The 17,856-nt window shown below is 44.6% G+C and overlaps 1 protein-coding gene across 1 annotated transcript in view; it reads left to right on the top strand.

The window, feature by feature from the left end:
- Positions 1–4,287: 4,287 nt before the first annotated feature.
- The window catches only part of ptprn2 (protein tyrosine phosphatase receptor type N2), a 749,959-nt gene continuing 736,390 nt past the window's right edge, over positions 4,288–17,856 (top strand). The window contains exons 1-2 of the mRNA XM_041183926.1: positions 4,288–4,303; positions 4,699–4,812. Of these exons, the coding sequence (XP_041039860.1) occupies positions 4,288–4,303; positions 4,699–4,812 (130 nt within the window). The remainder of the gene's footprint in view (positions 4,304–4,698; positions 4,813–17,856) is intronic.

Here is a 17,856-nt window from a genome sequence, read left to right as displayed (position 1 = left end):
ACGGTCCTTCCATTGAATCAGGACGGCTGTTGCAGAGGCACGGCTGATGGAATTTCTCTAGTGCCCTTATGTGCCGCCGATGCACAGTTCAAGTCTCACTACCGTACAGGATTGTGGCGACGACAACTGTTCTGTACGCTAGGGCTTTTGTTGACTTATGGAGGTATTTGTTGTCAAATACTCACTGCCTTATTTGTAGAAAGTTGAGTTGGCAGCTGATCCAGTGTTGGATCTCCTCTTCAGTGGCGTCCTATTGAGAGCAGTGGCTGCCAAGGCATTGGAGGCGCTCAATATCTCCCAGAGTCTCTCCTTCAACATGAATGGGAAGTGGAATATTTGGTTGACCAGACATAGAAATTTTGTCTTGGCAGCATTCAAGGACAAGCTGAGTTTCTTGTATGTAAAGTTGAAGAGATCAAGAATGGCTTACAAATCTGGTGCAGAATGGGCGATGACACTGCAGTCATCCACAAACTGTAAATTATGTAGCGTCTGTGGTGGACAGTTTAGTTTTAGCATGGAAGTGACTGAGGTTCTTTTCTATTTTTTTAAGGGGTGTGGGCATCAATGGCAGGGGCAGCATTTGATGCCCATCCCTCACTGCCCTTAAACTGAGTGGCTTGCTAGGCCATTTCAGAGGGCAGTTAGAAGTTATATGTAGGCCAGACCTGTGTCATGTTCATAAGACATGAAAGAGATCATAAACTGTGTAAATTAAACCTTACTTTCTGCATATTTAAAAATGGGCTTTACTGAACCGAAAAATATGGATGCTACAGGTCACATGATTTTCAAGTTAGCTACAGTTCTGGAAACTTCCAACAATAATTACAACACAAAGGCTTAACCCTCATCCTTGTAGAATCATTATGTGGACCCATTACAATCAATGAAACAAGGGAGCGGCAGATGGTCTGTCTCCCCAGGCTGGACATATAACAAAGAGTGAGCCATCAAAACTTGTTATACCTGTGGAGGCATTAATAGCCGCATATATCCAAAGGTGAACAATAGATTTTGACCGTAGAAACTGATTGTTAACCTGAAACTGACTCATCAGTGGACAACACCACATGACCATGGCTGAGAGGTGACTTGATTGAGGTGTACAAAATTATGAGGGGAATAGATAGAGTGGACAAGATAAAATTGTTTCCCTTGACGGAGAATTCTAGAACCAGGAGACAAAGATTCAAGATGAGTGGCAGAAGGTGTACGGGGGACATGAGGAAGCACTTTTTTACGCAGAGGGTAGTGGGTGTCTAGAATTCGCTGCCCAAGTTGGTGGTAGAGGCAGAAACTTAAAACTCTTTTAAGAAGTACCTGGATCTGCACCTAAAGTGCTGTAAGCTGCAGGGCTATGGGTCGGGTGCAGGAAAGAGGGATTAGAAAGGGCACCTGGGTGTCCTCGGGCTGGCATGGACAAGATGGGCCAAATGGCCTCCTTCTGTGCTGTAACTTTTCTATGGTTCTATGGACTTAAGCTCCTTTGGCCTTTGGAAAGTTTTAATGTTACATTCCTGGACTCCCAGGACAGTCTGCTGTTAACATCCAGCCTGTCAACACCAAAGCAGGACTCCAGGTTGACAACTAAACCTGCCTCATGTCCAAACCTTCTCAAAACCCTGTTCTCTGGAAGATTCCTGCCATTACCTGTAGAGCGGACCAAGTCTCTGGATAACAACCTCATCTTGCTGCGTCATCACCAAATTTGAAGGAATTTGGCAACTCCTGCTTTCAGCCAGCTGAGCCCACTTGAGCTTTAACTCTGACGTGACTGGACTGTGACATTCTGGACTCTGACATGCATGTGAATTACTATCTATATCTTTGTTTTTTCATGTTTTAAATTATTTCTAGTTGGGAAACTTTTTTTTCCTATCTCCTCCTTGTGTGCTTTTGTATGTGAGTATGTAGTTGTGACAACAATCCCCTAGGTTTGAATATTTTATTCATTCATGGGATGTGAGAGTCAGAATTTATTGCCCATGTCTAATTGCCCTTGAGAAGCTGGTGGTGAGCTGCCTTCTTGAACCGCTGCAGTCCATGTGGTGTAGGTATACCCACAGTGCTGTTAGGGAGAGAGTTCCAGGATTTTGACCCAGCGACAGTGAAGGAACGGTGACATATTTCCAAATCAGGATGGTGAGCGGCTTGGAGGGGAACTTCCAGGTGATAGTATTTCCATCTATCTGCTGCCCTTGCCCTTCTACTTGGGTTTGGAAGGCATGTTTGAATGAACAATACTTCTGATTTAACCCTAAAGTCACTTTAAAATTGACTTCACAAACAGAGGGTTTTGGGAAACACACCACAGCCTATTTCAAAAATTAAAACACTTCTGCTTACAGACAGAAAGGCAAAGCAATTCAGTTTGCCTCTTTCCCCAGCCTGTAACACCAGGTAAGGATGTCAGATTCCCTTTTGTAAGGGAAATTAGTGAACCAGATGGGTTTTTACAACAACCAATGATACTTTCGGCTGAGACTAGTTTTCAATTCCATATTTTATTAACTGAACTTAAATACCACCAGCTGCCATGGTGGGTTGAACCCATATCCCCACAGCATTAGCCTAGGCCTCTGGGTTACTAGTCCAATGATATTACCATTATGCTACCATTAAAGAGTTTAATATTGATACCAGAGGAGAGTTCATCATTAATGATATGAGTATCTACTGTCAGGTGGATTGTGAGCAGAATGAGGGCTATCGCACAGCCTTGCTGATTCTGGTCCGGATTTTGAAGGCACCTCTTTCAGATCTCCCACTCAAGACAGTTGTAGTCATATCATCATGAAGCAATTACAGGATTCTGATGAAATTTCTCGGACATCCAAATCTTTGGAGCATTGTCCACTGAGCCTCGCAATTTACTGAGTCAAATGTTTTGGTCAGGTCGATGAAATCATTGAAGAGTTGTTCTCGACATTTTTCTTGGGTTTGTCTGGTAACAAATATCGTCTCAGAGGTTCCTCAGTCTAAAGCCACACTGTCTCTCTGGGACGATTTCATTATAGCCACAGGAAGTAGGTGATTCAGGAGAATGCAAGTCAGGATTTCCCTGCTATGGACAAGAGGGAAGTATATCAATAGTTTCCACAGCATGATTTATCTCAATTCTTGAAGGTAGTTACAATTGTTACATTCCTGAAGTTAGATGGGGGGTAGTTCTTTTTCCACCCAAATCCATAGGATGAGTGCATTAAGTCTTGATTTGAGCAAAAACCCCACAACATTGAAGATTTCAGCTGGAACATGATCGGGGTTGCAGGTTTTTTTATCTGTTTTTCATCTGTTGTATTGCTTGCGGTAGCTCTCCCATCATTGGTGGTCCTCTAGCCAATATTTATCCCTTAACCAAAATCACGAAAACAGGTGATATTGTCACTGTCGCGTTGCTGTTTTACCTCAGACTACCGCATTTCCTAGATTACAATAGCAACGACACTTCAAAAGTACTTGGGTTCAAAAGTACTTTGGGGTATTAAGAGATCATGAAGTACATTATCTGAATGCAAGGCTATTTCTTTTGCCCAGCATTTGTTGACACTATGTATTCACACTTCAATCTTCTGCACACATCTAGTAGCAGTATTTCTGCTTTTCTACAGGCTGCATTTATTATATTTCTCAATCATGCATGCAACATTTGAGCATGTATTGACATAAACATTGTACTAAACCAATTTGACAAAAGATCATCAACCTGATATGCTAACTTGGCTTCACTACAGAGGCTGCCTGACCTGCTGAGTGTTCCAACATTTTCTGCTTTTATTTCTGATTTCTAGCGTCCGCAGTATTTGTTTTTATTGCTTTAGAAACAAAGAGGAGAAACAGAGAGACAATTAATGTTCCAGAATTGCCTTCGGCTCATAGCTCATGAAAATGACAGTTACGAATAAGTTGTAATTCCCTTTGTGACTAGTATATTGATCATCTCCTAGTGCCACTCATTATATTTTCAAATTTAAATGATTCATGTTTAGCTCCTTGGAGAAGAGAAGATTCAGAGGAGATTTAATAGAGGTCTTCAGAATCATGAGGGGTCTGGACAGAATATGTAGGGAGAAACCACTCCTGTTGGTCGAAGGATTGAGAACCAAAGGAAACAAATTTAAGGTGATTGGCAAAAGAAGCTCCAGTAACATGAGGAAAATCTTTTTCATATAGTATCTGGTTAATATTTGCGATGCTGTGCCTGAGAGCGTGGTGGAGGCAGGTTCAACTGAGCCTTCCAATGAGAATTGGATAATCATCTGATGTGAAAAAAGTTGCAGGGCCATGGGGAAAAGGCGGCGTACGATACTAGGAGAGTTCTTCCAGAGGGCTGGCACGGACAGAATGGGCCAAATGGCTGCCTTCTGTGCTGTAATCATTCTATGATTCTGGCCGTGTTTGATTTTGAATACGAACATAGCATAGCATAGCAATGTCGCCATGAAACTTTTTCATCACTGTGCTCTGTAGCCCAGCACAGGAAAGCACAGGAAAGATATATCACTTTAAATCTAAAAGTTCTCTCATTTGTTTAGTGGAGTGAATGTGTTCAGTTCCACCCTCCTGCCCTCCTGACCACTTCCCCCCCCACCACCCCACCTCCCCCAGCCTGGCCACCTTTTTTACGTATATTTTGCAGTGAGAAATTTTCAGACTTCTGAGCAATTATTCAGGAATCTTCCTCTTGTTTTGCAGATGGAATTTTCGGGAGGTGTCAGCTGGTCACGGTGATAGACGTATACAAATACGAAGTTTCACCCACCGATCTTCAGCGCCTCTGGGCTATCCTACAGGAGCTGTCCCTCAGAGGTACTCATTAAATAGAACGCTTACCTTTTGGAAAAGATCTTTTTCTATCGAGAACCTGTTATGTTTCAGGGGCTGTGCCTCATTGTCACTAAGGTTGCATCATGTGAAGCATAAAGTTATTGAAATATTTGAAATTTCCAACATTGCAACTGCGGCTACACTTCAAAAGTGCTTCATTGGCTGTGAAGCACTTTGGGCTGCCCTGAGGTAGTGAAATATAAATGGAGGCTCTTTGTTATACGACAGAAAAGAATGAAATTTGAATTGGCTTCAGAATTTTTCAGCGTTCAAAGTAGAGTGTGCAATCAGGCTGTTCCACTAAATAATAGTTTATGGTCACACAGTTTAAATGTTCCTTGTCATGTAGAATTGGCCCATTTATGAGCTGAGTAGCTGGCAAAATACAAATTCCGCCGGACCAATCACAGATCTGTTAGCACGGGAAAGCCAATAAGCCTAACGTGAAGAAGGTCAAGCCATCTGTAAGGAATGAGTGTCCAATTGGACTTGGACAGAATCAGCAAAGGCATTTTGGTAATAAATTGAGATCACAAGGTCTTTAGATTTTCAGTTAACATCTGAATGTACTGACAAGCAAAGCCAGTGCTTTAGCTGAGGAGTCAAGAATGCTGTTTTCTCCAAAGCAGTAATGGCTCCTCATGATCAGCAATTAATTGAAGATTTGAGGTCATAAAAGGGGACTATTAGGGTTTGTTCAGGCAAGTTGTTCACAATGGTGAATACCAGAGAATGCAAGTTTAAAATGAAAAAGTCAAAGGCCAAGATTTCCCAGTTGGCGAGCAGGGCAAGGGGCCTGCTCACCGACGCATAAAATGACGCGGGATGATGTTGGGCGGAACTCCCAATGTCACCGCGCCCCATTTCAATTTTCAGATAGGTGAGCCTCAGCAGAATCAGCTGTGGGCCCACCGACCTGTCAATGGCCAATTGAGGCCATTGTCAAAGTCGTTAAACTAATTAATGGACCTGCCCGTCCAACCTTAAGGTTGGCGGGCAGGCCGGGAGCTCTGGCGGGCATTGGAAAATGCATGAAAAAGGAATCACGGGTGGGATGTGGTTTCATGTAGGTTTTAAAAAATGTAATTAAAGTGTATTTAAAAGTGACGGACATGTCTCAATTCATGTGATAGTGGCACATGAGGGGATATGTCAGGGAAAGTTTTGTTGTCTATTTTTCAGATTTTTTATTGTGGAGCCGATCTCTCTGAGGCAGCACTTAGCCTCAAGGAGATGTGTGCGCTCTTTCGTGCGCGTGGGCGAAAGAGCGCACTCTATGTTCAGGGAATTCCCCCCCCCCCTGCCTGCACAGGGAGTGCATAGCGCTTCCTTGCAGACGTTACGCTGGGCGGGCCTTAATTTGGGGCCCCAATCAGAGGCGAGCCTCTGTGCGACCCCGCCCTGGGGGGGGAAGAACTCTGCCCAAAAAGAAGGACTTGCATTTAAGTTGCACCCAATTGCACCTCTCAGAAAAATTTCAAGACATGTAGTGAATCATTTTGAAGTGCAGCAGATGTCAAAATACTTTTCTTTTCGAGGTCTTTTGAGATTTTCTCAAGGGCTACGTTTTGATTTTCTGGAGCTGCTTTTAGGTTTTCAGTGATTCCTCTTTCATTCTCACAAAGTCCTTTGTTAGGTGGTGCAGTCATGTAGTAACATTACCTTCTGCATTTGCGGTGATGTATGGGGAATTTGCACTCACACAGAAGCAGAATTAAAAGAATTCATCAGTATCCTCAATAATCATCACCCCTTCATTAAACTTAAAGCCACAACACACCAGGAGAGCCTTAATTTCCTAGACACGTCAGTATTTAAATTGCCACAAGAAAACAACAGCTGCCATCTGAAACTCATATCACGCAGCAAGTACAATGTGGCCCAAGTTCATCTCCAATGTGCTGGAAATGGGAAAGAGGCCATTTCTCAGTACTGATATCCTTCAGCTTGGTGAAGACAAACATCTTTTTTAAAAAAAAATTTGTTAATCGACATGACAAAGGTCTGTTCAGCTTTAGTCTATCTGGGAAAACATAAGAGACATGGACTGAAAATCACGGCCAATCTTAGCATGCGTAAGGCAGTAATTCTGTTGCCACTTTATCTTAGTCTACAGCCACCACATTAAAGACCTTGAAACCTTCCATCTTCACAGTGCACAAATATCATTTAGCAAGATGAGAGTCCAAACACTTGAGGTCTGCAGGGCACTGACATTTTTATTATACTTTAATGGGACGTGGGTGTCACTGGCTAGGCCAGCATTTTTTATTGCCCATCCCTAATTGTCCTTGAGAAGGTGGCGGTTGACTGCTGCATTGAACCATTGCAGTCCGTGCAGTGTAGGTACACCTACAGTGCTGTTAGGAAGGCAGTTCCAGGATTTTGACCCAGTGCCAATGAAGGAGCGGCAATCTAGTTCCAAGTCAGGATTGTGTGTGGTTTGGAGGGGTACTTGTAGGTGATGGTGTTCCCATGCATCTGCTGCCCTTGTCCTTTTGTTGGTAAAGGTTGCTGGTTTGGAAGGTGCTGATGAATAAGTCTTGGTGAGCTGCTGCAGTGTGTCTTGTAGATGGCACTGTGCGTTGGTGGTAGAGGAAGTGAATGTTGAAGGTGGTGGTTGGGGTGCCAATCAAGAATGCTTCCTTCTCCTAGATGGTGTTGAGCTTCTTGAGTGTTGGAGCTGCAAATCCAGGCAAATACAGAATATTCCATCACACTCCTGACTTGAACCTTGCTCGAGTGTAGACAGACAGGCTTTTGGGAATCAAGAGGCAAGTTACTCTCCATGGAATTCTCAGCCTCTGACTTGCTGTTGTAGCCACAGTATTTATATGGCTGTTCCAGTTCAGTTGCTGGTCCATGGTAACCCCCAGGATGTTGATAATGGGGGATTCAGTGAAGGTAATGCCATTGGATGTCAAGGGCTGATAGTTAGATTCTCCCTCATTGGAGATGGTCATTCCCTGGCACTTGTGTAGCGCGAATGTTACTTGACACTTTTCAGCCCGAGCCTGAATGTTGTTCAGGTCTTGTTGCACATGGGCATGAACCTCTTCAGCATTTGAGGAACCATGAATGGTGCTGAACATCGTCCAGATAAGATAGTTAGGCCTAGGACACTACCCTGAGGAACTCCTACTGTGATGTCCTGGAGCTGAGATGACTGACCTCCAACAATCGCAACCATCTTCCTTCGTGCTAGGTATGACTTCAACCAGCGGAGAGTTTTCCCCCTTATTCCCATTGACTCCAGTTTTGCTAGAGCTCCTTGATGCTACACTCAGTCAGATGCGGCCCTGATGTCAAGGGCAGTCACTCTTACCTCTGGAGTTCAGCTCTTCTGTCCATGTTTGAACCAAGGCTGTAATGAGTTCAGGAGCTGAGGTCCTAGAGGAACCCAAACTGGGGGTCAGCGAGCACCTTGTTTCTGTTGACGACTTCTTCCATCACTGATGATTGAGAGCAGACTGATGGGGTGGTAATTGGCGAGTTGATTTGTCCTGCTCTTTGTTGACAGGACATACCTTGGCATTTTTGCACAGTGCCGTGAAGTTGGCAGTGCTATACCTGTACTGGAAGAGCTTGGCTAAGGGCTCAGCTAGTTCTGGAGCATAAGGCTTCAGTACTATTGTTGGAATGTTGTCAGGGTTCATAGTGTTTACAGTATCCAGTGCCTTCAGCCGTTTCTTGATATCATTTGGAGTGAATCGAGTTGGCTGAAGAATGGCATTTGAGATGCTTGCGACCTCAGGAGGAGGCAGAGATGGATCATCCACTTGGCATTTCTGGCTGAAGACTGTTGCAAATGCCTTATCTTTTGCACAGATATGCTGAGTTCCCCCATCATTGAGGATGGGGATACTTGTGGAGCATCCTCCTCCAGTTAGTTGTTTAACTGTCCATCACCATTCACGACTGGATGTGACAGGATTGTAGAGCTTAGATCTGATCCATTGGTTGTGGGATTAGCTCTGACTACCACTTTCTGCTTTCACTGTTTGTCATGCATGTAGTCCAGTGTTATAGCATCACCAGGTTTACTCCTCATTTTTAGGTACACCTGGTGCTGGTCTTGGAATGTCCTCCTGCACTCTTCATTGAACCAGTGTTGATCCCCCAGTTTGATGGTAATGGTAGAGTGGGGGATATGCTGGACCATGAGGTTACAGATTGTGGTTTCAATGTTGCTGCTGCCGATAACCCACAGCAACTCATGGATATCCAGTTTTGAGCTGATAGATCTGTTCGAAATCTATCCCATGTAGCACGGTGGTGGTGCCACAAAACACAACGGAGGCTATCCTCAATGTGAAGGTGGGACTTGGTCTCCACAAGGACTGTGCAGTGGTCACTTCTACCAGTGCTGTCATGAACAGATGCATTTGTGACAGGACGATCGGTTGGTTCCCTCACCATCTGCCGCACAACCAGTCTAGCAGCTATGTCCTTTAGGATTCGGCCAGCTCAGTCAGTAGTGGTGCTACCAAGCCACTCTTGGTGATGGACATTGAAGTCTCCCACCCAGAGTACATTCTATGTCCTTTCCACCCTCAGTGCTTCCTCCAAGTGGTGTTCAACATGGAGGAGCGCTGATTCATCAGCTGAGGGAGAGTGGTACATTGTAATCAGCAGGAGATTTCCTTGCCCATGTTTGACCTGATGCCATGAGACTTCATGGGGTCTGGAGCTGATGTTGAGAACACCCAGGGCAAATCCCTCCCAACTATATGCCACTGTGTTGCCATCTCTGGTGGGTCTGTCCCAGGGGTGGTGATGATGGCATCTGGAACATTGTCTCGAAGGTTTAATTTTGTGAGTATGAATATGTCGGGCTGTAGCTTGCCTTGTCTGTGAGGCAACTCTCAATTTTGGCAAAAACCCCCAGATGGTGGTACTGAGGATTACTGTGATCTATCTGGTTTCATTCCTTTTTGTAGGCTTCGTAGCGTCCAACTGGGTGGCTTGGTAGGCTATTTCAGAGGGCAGTTAGGAGCTAGCCATATTGCTGTGGGTCCAAAGGCATATGTAGGCCAGGTAAGGATAGTAGATTTCGTTCCCTAATGGGCATCAGTGAACCAGGTGAGTTTCTGCGACAATGATTTCATGGTCATCATTACTGAGACTAGCTTTATAATTCCAGATATATTAACTGAATTTAAATTCCACCAGCTGCCATGGTGGGATTGCCCCCCAAGAGCATTAGCCTGGGCCTCTAGATTACTAGTCCAGTGACATTACCACTACACCACCACCTCCCCAAGACAAGAAAGCAAGACTATTCTGATAAAGCCTCATCTTAAGATGGCCTAGGCATAATTGACTTCTGATGGTGGAAAGTTGGCAGATGTTCCTGTGGAGAACAGTTGAAAGAAACCGAGAAATAAATCTGGAATTCTGGGAGCAGCTTACTATTTACAGTCAGATGGTGACTCCTCAAGGGCAACTAGGGATGGGCGATAAATGCTGGCTCAGCCAGCAAAGCCCACATTGCGTGAATGAATAGAAAGAAAATGTTGTTTGGTGGGCCAGATACGTTCTGAGACAACATGGTGCAGATCAAAAAAATGAAAAAAGAGAAAGGCCTATTGGAAACCAAGAAACAAACAATAAACTTTAAATTCGCCTGTGCCACATTTGGTCACAAGTGCATCTCTGGAATTGGACTAACAAGCCATAACAAAGCTCAAGAGATGGCCTAATCAAGATGCCATTGGACCAATGGACAGTGACCTGTAGTTGATGGAACTGAGACTGAAGAAATCACTTCTGAGATTTAGCAATCCATTTTGAGTGAAAAGAAATTAGAACCAGGATTGAGTTCTCTAAATATAACAACTGTCGATAAATTACAATCGTTAGAGGAAATAAATTCTATCCTGAAAATGGAATATTTTACAAGGTCTCACTTTAGTGCTGTTCACAGTATTAACTGATTGTCATCCCTGAAGTACTGATGTGGCTCCTATAAAATCCCAGCTTCATTATTATTTAATGCAGCTCTATAAATATCTATCCATGCCTGTGGCAGGCCAGTATGGCTCAATGTGTGGCTGTTTTTAGTAGGAACACAGACCTAGAGGTGGTGAGGTCAAATGAACCAGAACTTTTGTGTAGTCTTTTTGGATGTTATTTTATTTTTCTCTCTCTAGCACTGTTCGCTACTCTCCCAAACTGATACTTATAGATCTCACGGGTCCTTGTGAGAAAGGATGGGGCAGGAGAAACTTAAATATAAAGGTAGTTTGGCTTGGATTAAAATGATAGGGAGCAGTCAGTCTTATGGTATAAATGAGGCATATTTATGTAATTGAGCAATACTTTCAATAACTTGACAGAAGATGACAGACAATACTATAGCAGTGTGTTGCTTTGGATGTTGTTTATGTGCCAACATCTGTATAGACTGTACTCACATACTGAAAGGCAAACATTGTTCTTGAAGCTGATGTATACCTAAGAACTGACCATCATGGAACTACTTTCAGTTAATATAAATGGGGGTCTTAGAAAATTACGTTGGATATACAGCACAGAAACAGGCCATTTGGCCTAACCAGTCCAGGCTGGTGTTTGTGCTGCACTCGAGCCTCCCCCATCTTTTCTCATCTAAATCCACCACCATGACCATCTACACCAAAATGGTATATAGAGTAAGTCCTTTGGGCCTGCTCCACCATTTGATAAGATCATGGCTAATCTGATTGTGGCATCAACTTGACTTTCCTGTCTACCCCCTATAAATTTTAATTCCCTTGTTAATCAAGAATCTATCTAACTCAGCCTTAAAAATACTCAATAATCCTACTTCCACAGACTAACAACCCTCTGAGAGAAAAAAATGCTCCTCATTCTGCCTTAAATGGAAACCCTTAATTGTAAAAATATGTCCCCTAGTCTAGTATGTCCCACAAGGGGAAAACATCCTCATGGCATCCACCCTGTCATGCCCCCTCAGAATCTCATATGTTTCAGTATGATCTCCTCTCATTCTTCTATAGTCCAATGGATATAGTCCCGAGCTGTCCTACCTTTCCTCATAAGATAACCCTTTCATCCCAGGAATCAGTCGAGTGAACCTTTGAACTGCTTCTAATGCAATTAAATCCTTTCTTAAGTAAGGAGACTAAATCTGTACAAATTAGTCCAGGTTACAACTGGAACAAAACATCCTTACTTTTATATTCCATTCTCCTTGCAATAAATGACAGCATTCCATTTTCATCCCTAATCACTTGCTGTACCAACTTTTTGTGATTCATGTACCAGGGCATTCAGATACCTCTGTACCAATGAGCTCTGCAATCTGTCTCCATTTTCTAATCGTCCTGCCAAAGTGTAAATGTTCACATTTTTCCACATTATACCCCATTTGCCAAATTTTTGCCCAGTCACTCAACGTCTTCTATATCCCTTTCCAGACTCTTTGTGTCCTCTTTACAACCTACTCTCCAACCCATCTTGGTGTCATTGGCAAACTTAGTTACCATACATTTGGTCCCTTTATCCATAAGACCATAAGACGTAGGATCAGAAGTAGGCCATTTGGCCCATTAATTCTTCTCCGCTGTTCAGTGAGATCATGACTGATCTGATAATCCTCAATTCCACTTTCTTGTTGTTTCCCCATAACCCTTGATTCTCTTAGTGATTAAAAATCTGTCTGTCTTAGCCTTGAATATACTTAACGACCCAATCTCTATTACCACCCTCTGCGGTAAAGAATTCCACAGATTCACTCTGAGAGAAGAAATTCCTCCTCATCTCTGTCTTAAGTAGGTGACCCCTTACTCTGAGATTATGCTCTCTGCTCCTAGATTCTCCCACAAAGAGAAATAACCTCATAGCATCTACCCTGTCAAGTTCCCTAATAGTCTTATATGTTTCAATAAGGTCGCCTTTCATTCTTCTAAACTCCAATGAGTATAGGCCCAGTGGACTCAACCTCTCCTCATAAGAAAATCCCTCCATACCTGGGATCAACCTAATGAACCTTCACTGGACTGCCTCCAATGTATATCTTTCCTTAGATAAGGGGACCAAAACTGTTCACGGTATTCTAGGTGTGGTCTAACTAGTGCCTTGTATAGTTTTAGCAAGACTTCCCTACTTTCATACTCCATTCCCTTTGAAATAAAGGCCAACATTCCATTTGCCTTCCCTATTACCTGTTGAATGTGAATGTTAGCTTTTTGTGATTCATGCACAGGGACCCCCAAATCCCTCTGTGCTGCAGCTTTTTTTTATTCATTCATGGGATGTGGGCTTCGCTGGCTTGGCCAGCATTTATTTCCCATCCCTAGTTGCCCTTGAGAAGATGGTAGTGAGCTGCCTCCTTGAGCCATTACAGTCCATGTGGCATAGGTACACCCAGAGTGCTGTTGGGGAGGGAGTTCCAGGATTTTGACCCAGCGACAGTGAAGGAACGGCGATATATCTCCAAGTCAGGATGATAAGTGACTTGGAGGGGAACTTTCAGGTGGTGGTGTTCCCATGTGTCTGCTGCCCTTGTCCTAGATGGTAGTGATCATGGGTTTGGAAGGTGCTGTCGAAGTAGCCTTGGTGAATTCCTGCAGTGCATCTTGTAGATGGTACACACTGCTGCTAATGTGCGTCGGTGGTGGAGGGAGTGAATGTTTGTGGATGTGATGCTAATCAATCGTGCTGCTTTGTCCTGGACGGTGTCAAGCTTCTTGAGTGTTGTGGGAGCTGCACCCATCCAGGCAAGTGGGGGGGTATTCCATCGCATTCCTGACTTGTGCCTTGCAGATGGTGGACAGGCTCTGGGGAGTCAAGAGGTGAGTTACACGTCACAGGATTCCTAGCCTCTGACCTGTTCTTGTAGCCACAGTATTTATGTGGCCAGTCCAGTTCAGTTTCTGATCTGTGGGGAACCTTGAGGGGAAGGAGCACCTGGGGGGAAGTCGAGGTGCCCCATTTCCCTCTTGCATTTCCACAGCAGGAACTCACCCATGGCTACCATGATGGAGTACAGGTCTGCACACATGTCCGCATTCTGCTGGACCAGGGTCTCCATGGTGTCCACCATCTTTGCCATGGAGACATCCATATGTGCACGTGCGCACCACTTCTTCAGAGAGCAGGTGGATGCACTCCTTCAACTAGTGAGGCACTCTGTTGAGGGCTTCCAACTGTGCCTTCTGCTTACTCTCCAGGGTGAGTTGCAAGGTCAAATCCACAGTCATCTGACAAGGACCTCACAGATGCCTGTTCCCCAGCAGTCCTCTAAGTGGCGGGGAGCTCGGCTGAACCTGCCTCCTCCTGCTGCAAGCACGTGTCTGTGCGGTGACCACCAGATTGTGAACCTGAGCCTGCTCTAGATCTTGGTCCCACCGAGGTGTGTGTCTCTGCGCTAGTGGAGGGTGTGAGAAGCGCTGAGATGGGTCTTCAAGGCTGCTTAATTCCAGCTGTTCAATGGAGGAGGTGTCCTCTTGACTGGAGGTGAGAATGTGGATGGAGCAGAGGGACTGGCTGGCTGAGGGTGTTGGTCGCTTGCCAGAACTCCCTATGAGCGAAAGTGGAGAGAACTATTGCAGGAATTCACCTAGGCTCCTTCAACGGTACCTTCTAAACCCATGACCACTACCACCTAGAAGGTCAAGGGCTGCAGATAGATGGGAGCATCATCACCTGCAAGTTCTCCTCCAAGCCACTCACCAGCCTAACTTGGAAATATATCGCTGTTCCTTCACTGTCGCTAGGTCAAAGTCCTGGAACTCCCTTCCTAACATCATTGTGGGTGTACCCAAACCACATGGACTGCAGTAGTTCAAGAAGGCAGCTCAACACCTCCTTCTGAAGGGCAACAAGGGATGGTCAATAAATGCTGGCCCAGCCAGCAAAGCCCACATCCCATGAATGAATAAAAGAAATATCAGCAGAGTCAAAAGCAGGAGAGAGAGCACTCACAGTTGCGTTGACAGAGGGATGATTTGGTGCAGGATCCTCACGAGGGTCTTTGCCACCGACCTCACCGTCGCCACAGGCATGGTCCACATCCTCACAGTCAGCACTCCTGGAAGTGAATGAGGGGCCTAATGTGGTCACTCCAGCCCCGGTCTGGTGCCTCTCCGTACTGTTGTGAGCCAGCTTCTCCTGGAAGAAAACAAACGGAGAGTGTGTAAGCAAGGCACATGGCACTGCATGGAATGTTTGTGCATTCATGGAAGACATGGATGGTATGAGGATAATTGCTCCAGATGGTATGAGCCTGAAGAAGATGTGAGGGTGTGTGAGAGAATTAATGGTGTTGTCCCTTGAGGTGTGAGATCCTTATGGATGTGTGATGGGTTTGTGAGTGTGTGAATTGAGAGTGATGAGAAGTGTGACTTACCCTGGCGGAACGGATGGCACCATGCATCCTGTTGCGGCAGTGGGTGGTTGTCCTCTTTTGCAGGGCATTGGCGCTGACCACTGCTGCTACTGCCTCCCATGCTGGATTAGTGACCTTGCTTGCTGGTCTTCCCTAGAGGGGGGGTAGAGGACATCACAGCGGGCTTCGGGGCCTTGTCTTCTTTGCAGCAGTTGTGGGCTGGAAGCCCTGAATGTTGTATATGTGGCTACACTTTAAACATGGTGCCTGGTATGATGAAGCACCACCGATGAATTGGAGCCCACCTGCCATTGAAAAGGCATGTTTCATGAGAATGCATAATCAGTGAGGCGGGATTGGGATGATAGGGTGTGAAAAACCAGTATTGCAGCGGGAAGGTAAAACGCCCATTTTCCCACCTGCTACCGCAATTAGTGCAAATCTGGGATGATTCCACCCTTTGTCTTTCAGTTTGGTAATTCCTTCAACTACCTTGGTTAGCCATGGCTGGTGTATCCTTCTCCTAAAGTCTTTCTTTCTCACCGGAATGAATCTTTGCTGAGTGTTATGAAATATCTCCTTACATATCTGACACTGCACCTCCAGTGTCCTACCCTTTAACCTAATGTCCCAGTTCATTTTAGCCAGTGCTGCCTTCATACCCTTTAATTATCTTTATTTAAGTTTGAAATACTAGTCTTAGACTCGCTCTTCTCACCTTCAAATCGAATGCAGAACTCAGTCATGGTATCAATCATGATCCTTCACTCTAAGGTCATTAATTAGTCCTGTCTTATTGCACATTACCAGGCCTAGAATAACCTGTTCTCTGGTTGGCTGTAGAATTTGCTGTACTAAGATATTCTCCCAGAAACACTGTGAACTCTGTGAACTTCCAGGCTACATTTGCCAATCAGATTCATCCATTCTAGATGTCGATTAAAAACACCCATGATTATTGCAGTACCTTTCTTACAAGCCCCTATTATTTCTTACTGTGTACTCTGGGCTACAGTGTAGTTACTGTTAGGAACCTATGAATTACTCCCATAACTGACTTTGTACCTTTGCTATTTCTTATCTCTATCCAACTGATTCTATATCTTGAACTTTAGAACTAAGGTCATCTCTCATGCTTGTACTAATGTCATCTTTAATTAACAGAGCTATCCCACCATCATTTTTCAGCTTCCTCTCCTTCTGAAATGCCAGATACCCTTAAATATTCTTGTAGTCACATCTCTATAATGGCTATCAGGTCATACATATCTATTTCTGTGTGAGCTATCAATTTATCCATTTGGTTATGAATGCTATGCGCAGATACAGAACCTTTAGTTCTGTCTTTTTACTAATTTTGCCAACTCTGGCCTTATCTTCTTGCATACTCTTAAATTTGTATGCTCGGTCCCTTCCTGCCATGCTCTACTTATCATCATTAGTAGTAAAACGGTGGAAAAAGAAGGAGGAATGCGGCTGATTAGAGACCAAAAAGGGGATTTATGCATGGAGGCAGGGTGCATGGCTGGGAGCCTACATGAGTACTTTGCATCTGAAGAAGTTGTTGCCCCAGTCACAGTGAAAGAGTAGGTGACTGAGATGGGCTAAAAATTGATGAAGAGGTGGTATTGGAGGCTGGCTGCACTTAAGGTTGATAAGTCACCAGGGTTGGATGAGATGTATCCAAGGAGCAAATGGTCATGATGCAGAATGTACCACCCGAGAATGTGATGGAGGCAGATCTAATCAGGCATTCAAAAGAGAATTGAATAATTATCTGGAGGAAAAATTTGCAGGGCTATGGGGAAAAGACAGGGGATTGGGAGTAGGTGAGTTGCTCTTGCAAAGAGCTGGCATGGACACAATGGACCAAATGGCCTCTTTCTGTGCTGTAACATTCTATGATCCTTTGATTCTATGACATTCAATTTTGCTGAGGTATTTGCCTTTAGTCATACCAAGCATGGAGGTTCCAGCCGCCACACTGGAGTTTCAGTTGTGGTAATGATGGGCAAGAGCGTCACACAACAGCAATATTCACCCTCTTTATCCCCTTGACCCTCCCAAAAGCATATGTTGTAGACTCTTAACTTGTAAGGCTGTGCAAGTGCTGGGGAATGGCTGTCTCCCAGAAGAGAGAGTCTGGCCACCTCTCCTTGACATTCAATGGTGTTTTCATTATCAGGTTCCCCACCATTCACATCCTGTGTGGGGTGAGGGTTGGGGGTCACCATTGGTCAGAAACTTGACTGGACCAGCCACAGCTGTGGGATGGGTATAAATGCTGTGGCTATGAGAGCAGCTCAGAGGCTATGTATTGTGTGGCTCATCTCCTGACTCGCCACAGCTTCTCCACTGCCTACAAGCCGCAAGTGCAATGGGATGCTCTCTGCTTGTCTGTAAGAGTGCATCTGCAATAATGTTCAAGAATTTCAGACAGAGCATCTTACTTGTTCAGCATAAAGTGGCTGCAGGATGCACAGATAGTCCAGTATAGCTACAACACTGACATTTACCCAGCAATGTGGAAAATTGCCCAGGTATTCCTGTACACAAAAAGCAGCCAATTACCACCCTATCAGCCTACTCTCAATCATCAGTAAAGTGAGGGAAGGGGTCATCAACAGTGCTATCAAGCGCGTGCTTAGCAATAACCTGCTTGCTGATGCTTAGTTTGGGTTCTGCCAGGGCCA

Source organism: Carcharodon carcharias, chromosome 3 (genome assembly GCF_017639515.1).
Source record: "Carcharodon carcharias isolate sCarCar2 chromosome 3, sCarCar2.pri, whole genome shotgun sequence".
NCBI classification, from domain to species: domain Eukaryota; kingdom Metazoa; phylum Chordata; class Chondrichthyes; order Lamniformes; family Lamnidae; genus Carcharodon; species Carcharodon carcharias.
This window is presented reverse-complemented; position numbering and strand designations above follow the sequence as displayed.